This window comes from Camarhynchus parvulus, chromosome 2 (assembly GCF_901933205.1).
Source record: "Camarhynchus parvulus chromosome 2, STF_HiC, whole genome shotgun sequence".
Classification (NCBI taxonomy): Eukaryota; Metazoa; Chordata; class Aves; order Passeriformes; family Thraupidae; genus Camarhynchus; species Camarhynchus parvulus.
Genome location: NC_044572.1, coordinates 56,444,280 through 56,458,565, shown reverse-complemented (window position 1 = coordinate 56,458,565; position 14,286 = coordinate 56,444,280). Strand labels below are relative to the sequence as shown.

The following is a 14,286-nucleotide window of genomic DNA, read 5'->3' as shown; positions in this document are numbered from 1 at the left end:
GAAGCTGCCCCCTAAACTCAACCAACCTAGAAGAAAACAAGTCCCTGGATAAGGCACAGATAGGTTGGATTCAAACCCAAGCAAAGATCTCAGCCAACCCTATTCTAGCTTAGATGCTGATACACCACTGGCCAGAGCTGGGTAGGGAGAGGTCATCCAATGAACTATCTGAGCCTGGGAAACCCAAAGTTCCTATAAAAGGGACAGACATATTAAACTCATTGCTGTTTGCTGATGACACACTGGTGTTGTGTCGTGTTTTGTCTCCGACCCACAACTCCACATATCAGTTGTATAAATGCCTGCTGATGGCCCTGCACCACAGCCCAAGGAGTGCCTTTTAATATGTCCCATAAAAAGCTTAGAGCCTTCTGGAGTGCAGTAGGGTATCTGCTGCTGTTTTTCTTCTCCTCACTGGCCTGAGAATGTTTTTTAATTCAACGGATATACTGTGCAAATCTAGAACCTTCACATGCCTTCTGATCTGTCCACAGGACCTCCATGTGCCTTTCATTGTACCTAAGAGACCAAGGAGTGTTTTTGGTGTGCCCCCAAGGTACCTCTGAGTGCCTATGCATAAACCTATTCCTAACCAAAGGCATAGAGCTGCAGTAACACAGAGTGGTATACGGGGACATGCTGGTGTGCAGCATGCCTTTCCAAATGCCTTTTGAAGTATCCCAGCAGTGCTTTGACTCATCAGGAGTTCACTGGGCTGCCTGATTACCTTTTTATTCCCTCTGTTCCTGTGCATCAAACTACAGAGACAGGCTTTGTCTTACTTCACCTGAGTGTTATGATAAAAACACTGGCCTTGAGCCCAGCCAGCGACTTGGGCACGGCATCACTCTTGTTCTAGTCTGAGCAACAGACATCTTGATTGTATTATAAAGGAATTTAAAAAAAAGAAAAAATAAAATAGATAAAATAGTGGTTTATATGTTTAAACAGACTTATTCTTTTTAGAGCAGAACAATCTTCTGATACACTTTAGGTCTTAAACAACATTTACAAAACTAAAGACTGCCTAAAAAGGAACAGAATTGTAACAGGAGCAAAAGGTTTCTATTGAGCACCTAAACTAAACTACTCAACAATTTCAAATTAAAAACATTTAGGAGCTCATTCATTTCAGAAAAGCAGATTTTATTTCAAACAGCAGCACATACATACAACATTTTCAAAATATAAATATTTGAAAACAAGAGACTGCATTTCATTAACCACCTTGTTGTGGTTTATCAACTGTTGAATTATATTTGGAACCAGGTGGAGTTCCGGCACCATAGCCTTCCTGTAAGTTGGATGCTGTCATGTTTCATTATTGCTATAATAATGCAAAATAATGGTAACTGCCAGTACCTCATAGAAAAGAACTCACACAGCTTATCTGTTTACTATCATCTGGAGGTTTCAGCTACCTGAGTATTTTAAATACGGAAATGTTATTTTTAACCAGTATGGCAAATAACGAACTTCTGGGAAACACTTAATGCACTTCATAAACAAATTTGACTGGATGTATACATCTCTGAAGGAAGGTTCCTGAACCGCAACTAATTCCAAAAGAAGCAACATAGCAGCATTTTGGTAAGAAAAAAAGACAACATTTTCTAAAACCCTTCCCTTTTATTTAGATGCAGAGCAAAGATTAAAATAATCAAAAGTCACTGACATTTCTATATCTTTAAAAACACGATTGCATTACCAATTTTTTTTTGTTTTACCACAGTTTAAGAAGTGTCAGAATATGCTACATATAAATATCCTAAGCCATTCACCATTTACTAATTCACCATTTATTAATTTTCTACATAAATCTGCTTAAAATGTTATTTAAATAGAACAGCTTCCTAGGAAAAAAACCCCCACATCATCAGAAGATTCAGCTTGAAGCTAATTTTCAATGCACTAGAAGACAACAAAGCTGCTCAAATTATGGCAAAAAACTTTGTTTTCTTATGGTAGGGGGTCTGTTGTGTTTGAAAAACACATGCAAACAGATTAAGAATAAATGGTGATCACTTCACGTCCACTGCCTCGGACTAGGAGAACTCTATCTAGACCTTCTGTCAGAACTTCCAGAAATTCCATGTCTGAAATATCATTTGGTCAAGGAATTTACTCAGAAGAGAAATAAAATATCTAGTAACCTCTCAAAAAGTCTGACATATAATGAAAAAATAAAGTTCAACAATTTCATCAGAGTATTTCTGTGTCACCCTTTACTGTCCTGTTACCTGGTTATTCAAGTGGAAGTTAAGCCTAACTTGGGGGACATTCCTAGTTTTGCCCTACTCATCTACAAAAAAAGATAATAATAGGAAATTTTAAAATTATTTCAAAGTTGAGGAAATCCTTTATATCAATAAACTACTCCCCAATCAAGATTTTTTATCTTTTATTTTTTAACTCTCTTTATGTCATTTTCTTATAGGCAGACTTATGCTTACCCTACGTAGCAATGGCTATCCCAACAGGTAATGGCAGAATCACAAAAATGAAATTCTCAATTTCAAGAAATATGGAATCAATACAGTAGAGGATACAGTTTTCATCCCCTTTTCTGTTTTTAGGAGGTCCAGGCATATTCAGGAGGACTAGCTGAGCATGCTGTGATTTATTAAGCACTACTCCATTGAGCTTCACAGCAGTGTGCATTCTTCTCACATTTGACTGATTCCTAGCATGCAAAGAAACATTTTTAAGTATTGTTATAACACTTATGTAATTGAATCATACAATATTTCTTTGAAATTATAAGTATGTAAAACAAGGTATTTTCGTGGGTACTAGTATATGTACATATTCAAAATAAATAAAATGCAATACTTTTGACAAGAACGTTTAACTCTGAAATTCAAGCAGTTCTAAGTAAATTGTCAAAATGCACAAATCTTCCAGTTGTCAATTATCTTTTACCAAGATGAATTAAAAATGGTTTCAATAGATATATACAGGTCAGATGAGAACCACCAAGAATCTTGTTTATTGACTTACATAAAAAAGTAACTGGATTTATACAAGAATTTCCAAACAATGAAATTACAGGAATGCAATGGAAAGATCACAATATTTGTGTTGTACAGTAAAATATTTTACTCATGCTCCTTTGGAAACATTACTAAATTCTACGAGCTGGTGAAGAAAATTCAGAAACACCACAGAATTTTGAAAAAAATGCTAACTTCTTATGTTGTAACAGTATGGCAGTAAGCAGTGAAATGAAACTGAGCTTATCCCTTTACACTATCAACATTACCTAATATTTTCCTTGTTTCACCTACAAATATAATTGTTGTAGATCTGTGCACAAGAAGAAAAAACTGCTAGAGTTTTTAAAATGTCCTTATTTTAGTATCTCTTTTGTATGGTTCAGTGGTATTTCAGAACAAAAGAACAGTTTCTTTACAGTTCCTGAGAAACAGCTGTGTGTAGAGTTAACCAAAGTTGGAGATTAGTCATATGCTACAGTGTGACAAAAATATTCAAACTCTACCTTAGTCCATTTATCTACAAAATCTGCTGCCTAAAAGTAGGGTTTGTATGTTTGGGGTTTTTTTTCCCAAATAAATAGTTAAAAGTAATTTGCCTGAAATTTAGTGGCCAGTGGAAACCAGCCCTATCAATTAAATTGATTCTTCATGCTCTGCTACCTCCCATCTTCCCTGCTATAAGAGAATGATATTTCTAAAACTGAGTTTACCAGTCCCTCCTGGGGGATTTTCTATCATGGTGGCCAGGTATCCTAAGAACCAACTGTACAAAAACCATATATGGAACAAAGGAAAGCTTGAAGTTCCATTTTTTGGAAGCAGAATTGCATTTTGAGAAGACTAAAAAGAACTATGAAGAGAGGCAAGATTGTCTAACTGAGAAGCATAAATATTGAAACTGAAACATTGTTAAACTAAAAACAAAATGCAGGGTGTAACTTTGCAACAGAGTGGGCAAAAATTTAGCACTGAAATAAAGGCTCATGATGTGTAAAATGTGAACTGAGGCTAACATCACTTATCCTTCAAGCACTGGTAGAACTGAAATCATACACAGTAGACAAAATAAACTTTCAAAGTTTTTATAAGAAGATCAATTTGTTAAGCAGATAAAATTAAGAAAATGCTGAACTCTGAAAAAAAGCAGAGCAGTCAAGTGAGTTCCACTCAAGAGATATAGTATTCCATTTTTGTGTGCTGTCGTACTCAAAGTATGTCTAAACTTATGTTATTTCTACACATGCATGGGTTGGTAGATGGCAGGCAAGAAGTGACTTTTGATGAGACATGAAAGTTCCCTTTGTGAACAAATATTCCCTACTGTCCAAGTAGTTACAGAACAATGGGAGCCTATTTTTCCAGGAAAAAAAATCATTTTTAATGTAGTTAATTAAAACACTAAATATTATGCTGGTGAAGAGAAGTACTGTCAAGCTTTATATTCTTACAGAAACTATAACACAGGTTTTGTGACTTACCTTGAATAGAAAGTTGATCATATTTAAGAGAATATTAAAAAGTCACAATGATATTTTTCAGTGACATGCTAAATCAGAGTGTATTAAACAAGGAACAAAAAAATACATGCATTGCAAATTACAATTGAGAAGCATGCACACAATGTACAAGATCACAAGAAGGAGAGAACCCAGCCTATGTTGTTTAGGTGAAGTGAAATTTAGACTTACAGATTTTCCCATTCTCTATGTGAAAGGGAAGCAAATGCACAGAAAAAAAAATTATGCCATCAGGTAAAGTCAACATTATTATTATTATTATTATTACTATTATGCCATTTTAAAATCAACAATATCAATATACTGTACAGGCACACCAAGTTTGAACTGTAATTTCTACCCAACTATATACAGTAGTCTTAAAATAATAATATCTGAAATCAGTGTTTTGCACAATTCTAAAGTAGTAATAAGAAATGTTTCAAAGGTATAAATTTTAAAAACCCCTAATAATTAGAGTATAATGCTGCCTAGGACAACGCCTTAGAGCATGAGCACAATAATTTTTGGAATGTGCAGAAGGCAAGCTGTTTCTAAAGAGCTCAAAGCAAATCCAAGACTCAGGACTTAGGACTTTAAGGTACTAATTTTAAATACGGGGTCTAACTGCATTGCCTACAAGTCCTAGATTTAAGATGTGTTTCATTTAGATATTAAGATTTCCCTTGACATCCACAGTTTTGGTTTGGTCATGTGCAGAAAATAATTTAAGCTACGTTTCTAAGTGCAGTTTTCTTGCAGAACTAAGAAAATATGCATGTGCATGCTTAAAATCACAACATGAGGAAACAAACAAGCTGGTTTCCCTCTGTCATTGTTTTTGTGTATACTACATTGGTTTGACACAGGGAGTAGCTCTTATCTATTTAAGAAAAAGACATTAAGGAATATTTAAACAGGAAATACTTAATATAGCAATACATTTATATTTACACAAGTTTTCTATTTCTTTAATTTATAGGATGAGGGCTGAATGTCCATCAAAACAAACAAACAAACAAACAAAAACATCCCACTCCCATCACTTCCCAAGAAAAAAACCCCCACACCCAAAATCATGCGCCTAAAATCAAAAACATAAGCTAAATGTCTTGAAAGGCTATCTGCTTCTTTGGAACTCCCTCTAATACCAAACACAATAAAAATACAGGGACATATACACTAATTTTTCACCCACAGGAAGAAATAAAAAGTTATAATTAAGCTTTTTAACACATATGCTTTCTGGTACAATCCAGCAGTTGAGTTAACGGCTTAAAGGCCGCCATATTTAAACTTCACTCACAACATTCTTGTGAATGACTCTTTACAGTCATTCCACCCAAGTCTATGCTATTTTTATAAGGATGTCATTTAAGTTCATGAAAAGCTCATTTTTGTATCCAATTTTAAATAAAGCAGAATCTCTTAAAAAGCAAAACCCAGATAAAACAACAAACTAGAATTCCCCCCCCCCCCGCCAAGTAAAATACACACAATGAAATTAAAAGCTCCAAATACCATATGCATACTCACGGCTTCATGTTGAAAATATCTTTAAAGCCAGACACATTGGAATCCTTGTTTTTATGCTTTTCCGCTACAAACTTTTCTTTAGTCCAGGTCATTTGCACTTTCTCTGCCACAGCAGCAGCCACACTTGCTTCAACTGCTGGAGTAGAGCGTGAGGCAGTGTTTTTATCATGGATCAGCTGTGCCTGGCCACAAAACAAATAATCACCCCAAAATTCAGCCAAAATCAGCATTTGTAAATTACATGTTATTACAGTTTTGAAAAGGAGTTTCACAGTGGTAGAACCAAAGAAGCTGAAAAAAAATGCACCCTTACTTTGTGAACAAATATGAGACTATCGTGACTTCAGCATGAAGTGAAATTGCTTGTAAAAATGTTCCTATTTTGTTTATATTTGCAAGACTATATCTTATGTGGAATGTTACTTTTGTAATGAACTAAAGTGAGGTTGAATTCCACCAGAGAGTACTTCATTAACATCAGGGTGTTTTGCCAATGAAAAACTTTAAAGCCAGTATTATCATTGTTCACAAGTTACATTATTTCCTCAGATACTGTGGTAAAACATTGTCCATTTCACATGCCTTTAGCTGAACTACAACTATGAATGTCTGATGCCAGTATGGGACTAGCTGATTTGAAGTCTAGTTATAGATTTAGATGATTCATGCCTACAAGAGCATTTTACACAACAAATCTAACCAATCTAGCCATGAAGGGATCTTCCCTTTTAACAGTAGAAACTCTAATCAATTTCAAGAACAAAAAAGCGCATATGCATGTGGGAAGAATATTGTGTTTTCTATTTTCCATTCTCCTTGCTTCTTTGGAGGAAAAGAAGATTAAATATCTAACACATTATTTACTTACTTTCCCTCATAATACTTTGTCCATAGGCTTCTCTGTTTCCATCAAATACAATACAAATACAGTACCTTAAACTCTAAAAATTATAAGTGAATTGGTAATTGAGGGCAGGACTCTTTTTGTGCTTTGACATTTTCTATTTTGGAGGTGGTACTTATTTTATCCTGTGATTGTTTGTTTGTTTGCTTTTTTTTAAGATATTTAACAGTTCTGAAAGCTATTCAGAGACTTGTTAAATCATGAGTTGAAGCTCCTATTCCATTTGGGAATCTCAATTATTCACATGTTAGACATAGTCATGGTCCCTCCACATACCTGGCTGGTAATTAAGAATTTCGTGCAGGTCAATAAAAACCATGAATAAAATCCAAGCAGATGAGAATTGTACTTTCATTCTCAGGAAAGCAATTCCTCTAGTGGTTCACAAACTGTAATTGAAGGTGGTTTTAAATGCCTTTGAGCTTCGGTATATTCCCTAAATTATTTCCTAGTCCCTATCCTTCAGGATTCCCAAATTCTGGAGTTCAGTTGTGAGGTTCACATAAATATCTCTTAGTATGATGGTCTTCCTACATTCACAGATTATTAAATGATGAGTCAAGACCGCAAATCAGAAGTTACTGTGAATACAGTTTTATCATGAGAATCAAAAAAGCCAACAAATACACGCCAATATTGTAAATACCATGCAGCAGTATCCAATGTACTAAAATTTCAAAGGAACAACTGTAAGATTAGTTCAATACAACTGTGCTTCAATGGAAGAAAATTTGCCATTTTTAGAAAGACCATGAGACCAAGAGAAATTCTGGACCTATAATACATGTTTGTAAAAATGCCAACACAACAAAAGCACATTCTTGTTAGTGCTATTTTGATACTAAATTCAATTAATGAAACACAACAGCTTGTTCTCTCACTCCATGATGAAAGGGAAATACAAAGGTATACAGCGCTTCTACAAACTAGGCTACACATTTTACATATGAGCAACACTTCAAGTGCATACTAAACTCATTGATTACATCAGTCCATTTCCTTTCAATGTCACCCCACAGAATACAGTAATGACATATATGGGTTAATAATAGCTTGCGCTATTATATAAATAAAAATGGCTTGCACTCCTTAAAAGATCTAGTATATCAATACAGTCTCCAAGAATCTTCAGTACTTCAATAGAGGAACTATAAAGGAAGTCAATGAAAGCACGAAATATGTTTATTAATGTAACACCCTGCTTCTGGCTCTTAAGAAAACAGGCAGTCTCAGAAATGTGTTTCTTTTATGGAAAATAAGTATGAGAAAGAGAATATAGTTCATGTCACAGAAGCATCATCTAAAGACAAGAAATACAGGATAACATAATTAATTTAGAAAAAATTGTAGTTAATGTGTAGTTCAGTTTGCAATAGTGGTACTTGAAGTGTTGCAATGGAAAATATGTCTAGTCATAGCCAGCACTATGTTGAGCTACCTCTTCCTCTTGATAATCATTAGTCAGCAGTGCCTGAGCATCTTGGACAATGGACAATGGACTGGAGTAGCTATTTCTTCTAACTGAGCCTCGAGACTCATCTGTGATGCTCTGAATCTGGGACAAAAAGGTTACCAATGACAAAAAAAAAGTCTACAGAAAAAAGCAGATATCATATTATTCTTCATTTTAATAGATGAAATGTGGTATCAGCTCAAAAGGCTCTTTTTCACAGAATTCACAAAATGACTAGGTTGGAAGAGACCTTCAAGATCAATTGACCACGCCTTAACACCCCAACTAAACCATTGCATCAAGTGCCATATCCAGCCTTTTTTTAAACACATCCAGGGATGGTGACTCCACTACCTCTCTGGGCAGACCATTCCAGAACTTTATCACTCTTTCCACGAAAAACCTTTTCCTAATATCCAATCTCTATTTCCCTTGATGCAGTTTGAGACTGTGTCCTCTTGTTCTGTCAGTTGCTGCCTGGAGAAAGAGATCAACCCCCGCCTGACTACAACCACCTTTCAGGAGGTTGTAGAGAGTGATAAGGTCACCTCTGAGTCTCCTTTTCTCCAGGCTAAACAACCCCAGCTCCCTCTGTTGTTCCTCATACAGCCTGTGTTCCAAGCCCCTCCCCAGCCTCGCTGCCTTCCTCTGGATGCGCTCAAGCATCTCAATGTCCTTCCTTAACTGAGGGGCCCAGAACTGGACACAGTACTCAAGGTGTGGCCTCGCCAGTGCCAAGTACAGGGGAAAAACAACCTCCCTGGTCCTGCTGGCCACACTGTTCCTGATACAGGCCAGAATGTTGTTGGCCTTCTTGGCCACCAGGGCACACTGCTGGCTCATGTTCAGCTGGCTGTTGACCAGTACCCCAAAGTCCCTTTCCACCTGGGCACTATCTAGCCACACCATCCCCAGCCTACAAGATGGCAGGGAGTTATTTACAGGAGCCAAAATGCAGGACTCAGCACTTGGATTTAATAAACTTCATCCTATTGCACTTTTCCCATCCATTCAACCATTCCAAGTTGTGGGAATCCATAAAAGTTAGAGGGTTTTAGGTTGGTGGGAAAAAAGACAGGCCTCAGTTACAGCAGAGGTATGAATATTGCTGATGCATCATGTAGGCTGTAGAGAAGACGTGAGGAATAGAACAATAGATCTATGTTTAGTGTTTCGGAATAGCTTCCTAAGTTGCAAAAAGTTTCTATAGCAAGGTTAAATTTATGAATAGGGTTTTATGCATTGTCTTCTTATAAATGAACAAGCAAGCATTGTGTTAACTCAAGCTACGTGTGCTTATGTTGATTGGTTAGAATCATTGTCAATATTCTTTTGCTCTGTGTAATTGGCTAAGACAAGTATTTGGTATGTTGTAACAGTAAGTGTCTTTGGCTTGCTGCCTGGATTGCTAGCTCTCAGGAGCTCTGCATAGACAAAACTATGTATTAGACAGATTCTGGAAAATAAACAGCTCACGTCGCATTCCTAAGCAGTCCTGTCCCATTTGTGTCTGTACATACATTGCCAGCGCACCAAGTCTCTCTGCAGAGCCCTCCTACCTTCCAACAGACCAACGCACAATCCCAGCTTAGTGTCATCTGCAAATTTACTAATGAAAGACTCAATCCCCTCATCCGTGTCATCAATAAAGATATTGAACAGAACTGGTCCCAGCACAGACCCTCGAGGGGCACCACTAGTGACTGGTCACCAGCTGGATGCAGCCCCATTCACCACCACCCTCTGGGCCCGGCCATCCAGTCAGTGTGTAACCCAGCAAAGAGTGCTCCTGTCCAAGCCCATGGGCTGCCAGTTTTCCAGGAGTGTGCTGTGGAGACAGTGTTAAAGGCCTTGCTGAAATCCAGCTACACAACATCAATAGCCTTTCCTGCATCCACCAGGCGGGTCACTTGGCCATAAAAGGAGATCAGGTTGGTCAAACATGACCTACCCTTCCTAAACCCATGCTGTCTGGGTCTGATACCCTGGCCATTCTGTAAGTTCAGTGTGATGAGACTCAGTATAAACTGTTCCATGACCTTACCTGGTACAGAGGTCAGGCTAACCAGCCTATAATTAACAGACTCCTCCTTCCCACTATTTTAATGAATGGGCGTCACATTGGCCAGCTTCCAGTAATCTGGAACCTTTCCAGTGAACCAGGACTGCTGGTAAATGATGGAGAGTGGCTTTGCAAGCTCATCTGCCAGCTCCCTCATCACCCTGGGATGGATCCCATCTGGCCCCATGGATTGTTGAATATCCAAGCGGCTCAGCAGTTGTCTGATTGCCTCCTCCTGGATAACATTTTTAAATCTTTAGTAGTTAGTTATGAAGTCCCTTTACAGACATTTGTGAAAACAGGAAGCCAATTGAGTCCTTCCATCTCTATGGGAAGCTCAAATATTCACTTGTTATTGAGGGCCACATCCTTTCATATATGTATATATTCAGGTGAAATTTTTCACTGAATTACAATCAAAAGCATGAAAAAACTAAAAGCATATGAGAAAGCTACTTTTCAACTGTAAAAACCTAAAAACCTAAAAATCTAATAATTCACAAACAGTGAAACAGTAATCAGTCAAGTGGTCAGCTGGAAATGTATTTAGGATAATTGAACACTGGAGATGAGTTGAGGGGCGAGCTGGGAATATATCTGGGATAGTAGAAGATTGCATATTTTAGTTAAGATTTTAAAATTAGTTAAGAAGCTAAGTTAGTAATATAGATGGCAAGAATTGAGTACCTTAGTTAAAAAGTAACAAATACATTAGGAAAGAGAAGCTAAGAGTGACAGGGATAGATGTAGGATTTGTGAAGGAGCAGAGACCATAGAAATACCTTGCCTCAAGAATAATCAAATAGTTAGGAGAGGCTTGGACCATGACCAGCAGATCAAAACAGAGAGCAGGAATCTGCAACTCCTTGCATATGTATTTGGAAATGATTCCACATGTATCCAGCGTGTTGCAATAAATACCCTTATTTTCAACTTTAATTAGTTGAAGAGTCATCTGTCCGTGCATCACTCACCTGCATGCACTCAAATTTCCGCCAATCTTACCTAACAGCACAACCCAAGACAATTTGTTGGTGCAAAGTATTATTACCTTCTCACAGCTCCAATTAACACTGCTTTGCCCAAGAGTCCTTCGTGAGAATTAACCAGACAAAGAAGCCAACAACCACCAAAAATGGAAGCAAGAAAGGGAATGAGGTTCTAAATTTTCCTTCCCCTTTGTAGCACTATTGACTAAGTCAAATAAATAGATATTTACCAGTTATACCTAAGTTGCCTATGTTATGCTTTGCAGGCACTTATTATATTTATAGCCAAATAGAAACAAATTGACCAAGTTTTCAAAAAAAGTAAACAAAAATCTGACGAGTGCTCGATCCTCAGTTCTACAAGAAAACCCAGAGGCAAGATCAAATCAATTCTGTTTTTAAAAAGTGACAGGGGAAGGGAGGATGAGGGTGATTGCTCAGGGGTAAAAGCATGCTTATGACTAAAACAGCAAATAAACACTGTACAAAACCAAAGTCTCCACTTCGGGAAGGTCTGAGCCTCATTTGAAGGTATACATGCACAAAAGTGAGGTTAAAGTACTAATCTTGGTGGTAACAGGAAATCAAACTACACTCACTATTCAAAACTGGAATACCAGGTTATATTTGAAGGCCTGGAGACAGATATTAAAATGAAAAGTAATGCTAATTTGAACTAGTGATACTAATAAAAGAAATGTTTTGGACGTCAGCAAAAAATTACAAAGAATTGCTCAGCTAATTAAAAAAAAAATGATCAGAGTAAGAATGGGCCAGGCACTCTGAGTGCATACACTAATCTTGTAGCTCCCGAAGAAGCGAAGACATAAATAAACTGTTGTGGTTCAAATTTATTTTATTGATTTCTTGTTAAGTGGTTCATTCTGTTGTGCCCCCATGTTCTCCCCAAGTTGGTTTACCCCTGGTTTTACCCTTCCTCAAAGCTGTCCCTCATGCCATTCCCCACCCCTTGTTCCAGCTCTTTCCCTGCCTGTCAAGGCATCCCAGCCCTTGATTCCCAAACCTTGTCTGCCACTTAAACCTCGGGCCAATCCCTGTCTGCAACACCCCTTTGGAATTCCCCTACTACTGGAAGCCCCATTGGCCCATGTGAGCCATCCTCTCCACCCTCCTACCCCAGCTGGCCACAGACACTTGATGTAATCCCCTCATTCCTCACCTGAGGATACGGTTTGCCTCCGCCTACTGACTTGCGTCTGAACAAAACCCCTTGCACAATAGAGGTAGAGGCTTTTTGTCCTTCTCTTTTCATCTGGAATAAATTGTTCCTAGTGGAACCACAAGCTGGAAAGCCTTCTTCTCCTATGCCTGGTCCCTGTCGTGGCTTGTGTCTGGCATCTTAGAGCAAGTGGCTCCAAAGGTTCTGCCTCTGGTAAATCCCCATACCGAGGCAGCTCCCCACTCCTGGCATTGCGCTGGAGTTCTTCTAAGACTTAGCCTAGGTTATGGTGGTCACTTCAATAAATCACATTTTCTTATGAAAATACAAAAGAACAAGGTAGATTTAGATATTCTAATCAGAAACAATCAATGGATATTGATTATTTTTGGACAAGGCAGTAAGTACTAGAGGTTCCTGGAATTACCAAGGGTTTTACTTCAGACCCTGAAATAAATTCAGTGGTGCTTTGAATGTTCAGATTTTACCCTGCCTGATAAGAAGGAAGAAACTGATGCTATAATGGTGATGGTAAAGTTCAGATAAAAGTGAGTAATAAAGAAAGAAAATTATATGGAGGGAATAGAAAGAAATAAAAACTTCCAAACAAACAATATTCTGAAGTATAGTACAGATTCCCACCAGCTCAGAGCTGAGAAGAAATTCTTTCATCTCTCTGCAATTTATGTGCTATAGAATACAGAGCAATAGCTTCCATTAGTCATGTGGAAGTTAAATCCTTCAAAATCTACAACAGATAAACTACTCAAACTCCACTGGAAAAATACTACTGTTCAGAAAAGAAACAATAAGGCTGAATAAGTTGTACATAAAAGTTTGGGTTTTTTACTGGAAGGATGTTAGGCAGGCTCAAATTGAAAGAAAACTACCATGACATGGATAAGAAAGACATTTTACAGCAATAAACTGTAACAATAGCAGGCATCTTTAGGAACCTTTAAAAAATCATGTGAGATGGAAAAATTAATAGAGAGAAGAGGACAAATAAAAGAAAAAACCATAAAAACCCCAAACTGCTTGGACTTGTATGATTAACACCACAAAAGACAAGCCATAAGAAAAAAAATCTAGCTGTTATACAATTAAGCAATTAAACACACTAGAGTTCTCTTGTTTGCTATGGGATGGAAATCATTTATGTGATAGCAAAGCCAGAGTATTCACTATCTTCTATATCACTAAAAAGTCTTGATAATACTGAAGAGTTAGCAGAATAGATGAGGGGGTAGAAGCACAAACCAAAAGGAAATGACTTGTAAGTTACAAATATTCATAAAATTACAGCTGAATTAAGCTTGTTGCTACAATATGCAAAATGGTAAGGATAGGGGAGCAGCAAAACCAGCATTTCCATCTTCATATTAGAGGATTATAGTTTGTTGGGCTAATTTTGGTTCCAAAAAAAAAATGGAGTTGATTCATAAAAGATGCAAAATAATGCAGAAACTAAAACATAGTGTGATTTGAACAAATGTCTATTATATTGTGTAATATGGTGTATTTGTAAGTCATATGATGAGTGGCTGAAGGAGGTAGGGTTCTCTAGAATGGAGAAATGGAGGCTCAGGAAGGACTTTCTCACTCTATTCAACTACGTGGAAAACAGTTGTGGTGAAGTGGGGATTGCTCTCTTTTTCCCCAGTAACAAG

General features: G+C 37.3%; 1 protein-coding gene across 5 annotated transcripts in view; it reads right to left on the bottom strand.

Moving 5' to 3' along the window:
* Window positions 1-799: 799 nt before the first annotated feature.
* SLC12A7 (solute carrier family 12 member 7) overlaps window positions 800-14,286 on the bottom strand; it is a 73,268-nt gene continuing 59,781 nt past the window's right edge. For 2 of the 5 annotated variants that reach the window (XM_030967993.1, XM_030968021.1), the window contains 5 exons: window positions 8,371-8,487; window positions 6,029-6,210; window positions 4,685-4,699; window positions 2,550-2,683; window positions 800-2,096 (listed from right to left, as the gene is read on the bottom strand). In XM_030967993.1, the coding sequence (XP_030823853.1) occupies window positions 2,005-2,096; window positions 2,550-2,683; window positions 4,685-4,699; window positions 6,029-6,210; window positions 8,371-8,487 (540 nt within the window). In that variant the 3' untranslated portion in view covers window positions 800-2,004. The remainder of the gene's footprint in view (window positions 2,097-2,549; window positions 2,684-4,684; window positions 4,700-6,028; window positions 6,211-8,370; window positions 8,488-14,286) is intronic. The other 3 variants (XM_030968002.1, XM_030968003.1, XM_030968011.1) reach the window with 3 other exon arrangements.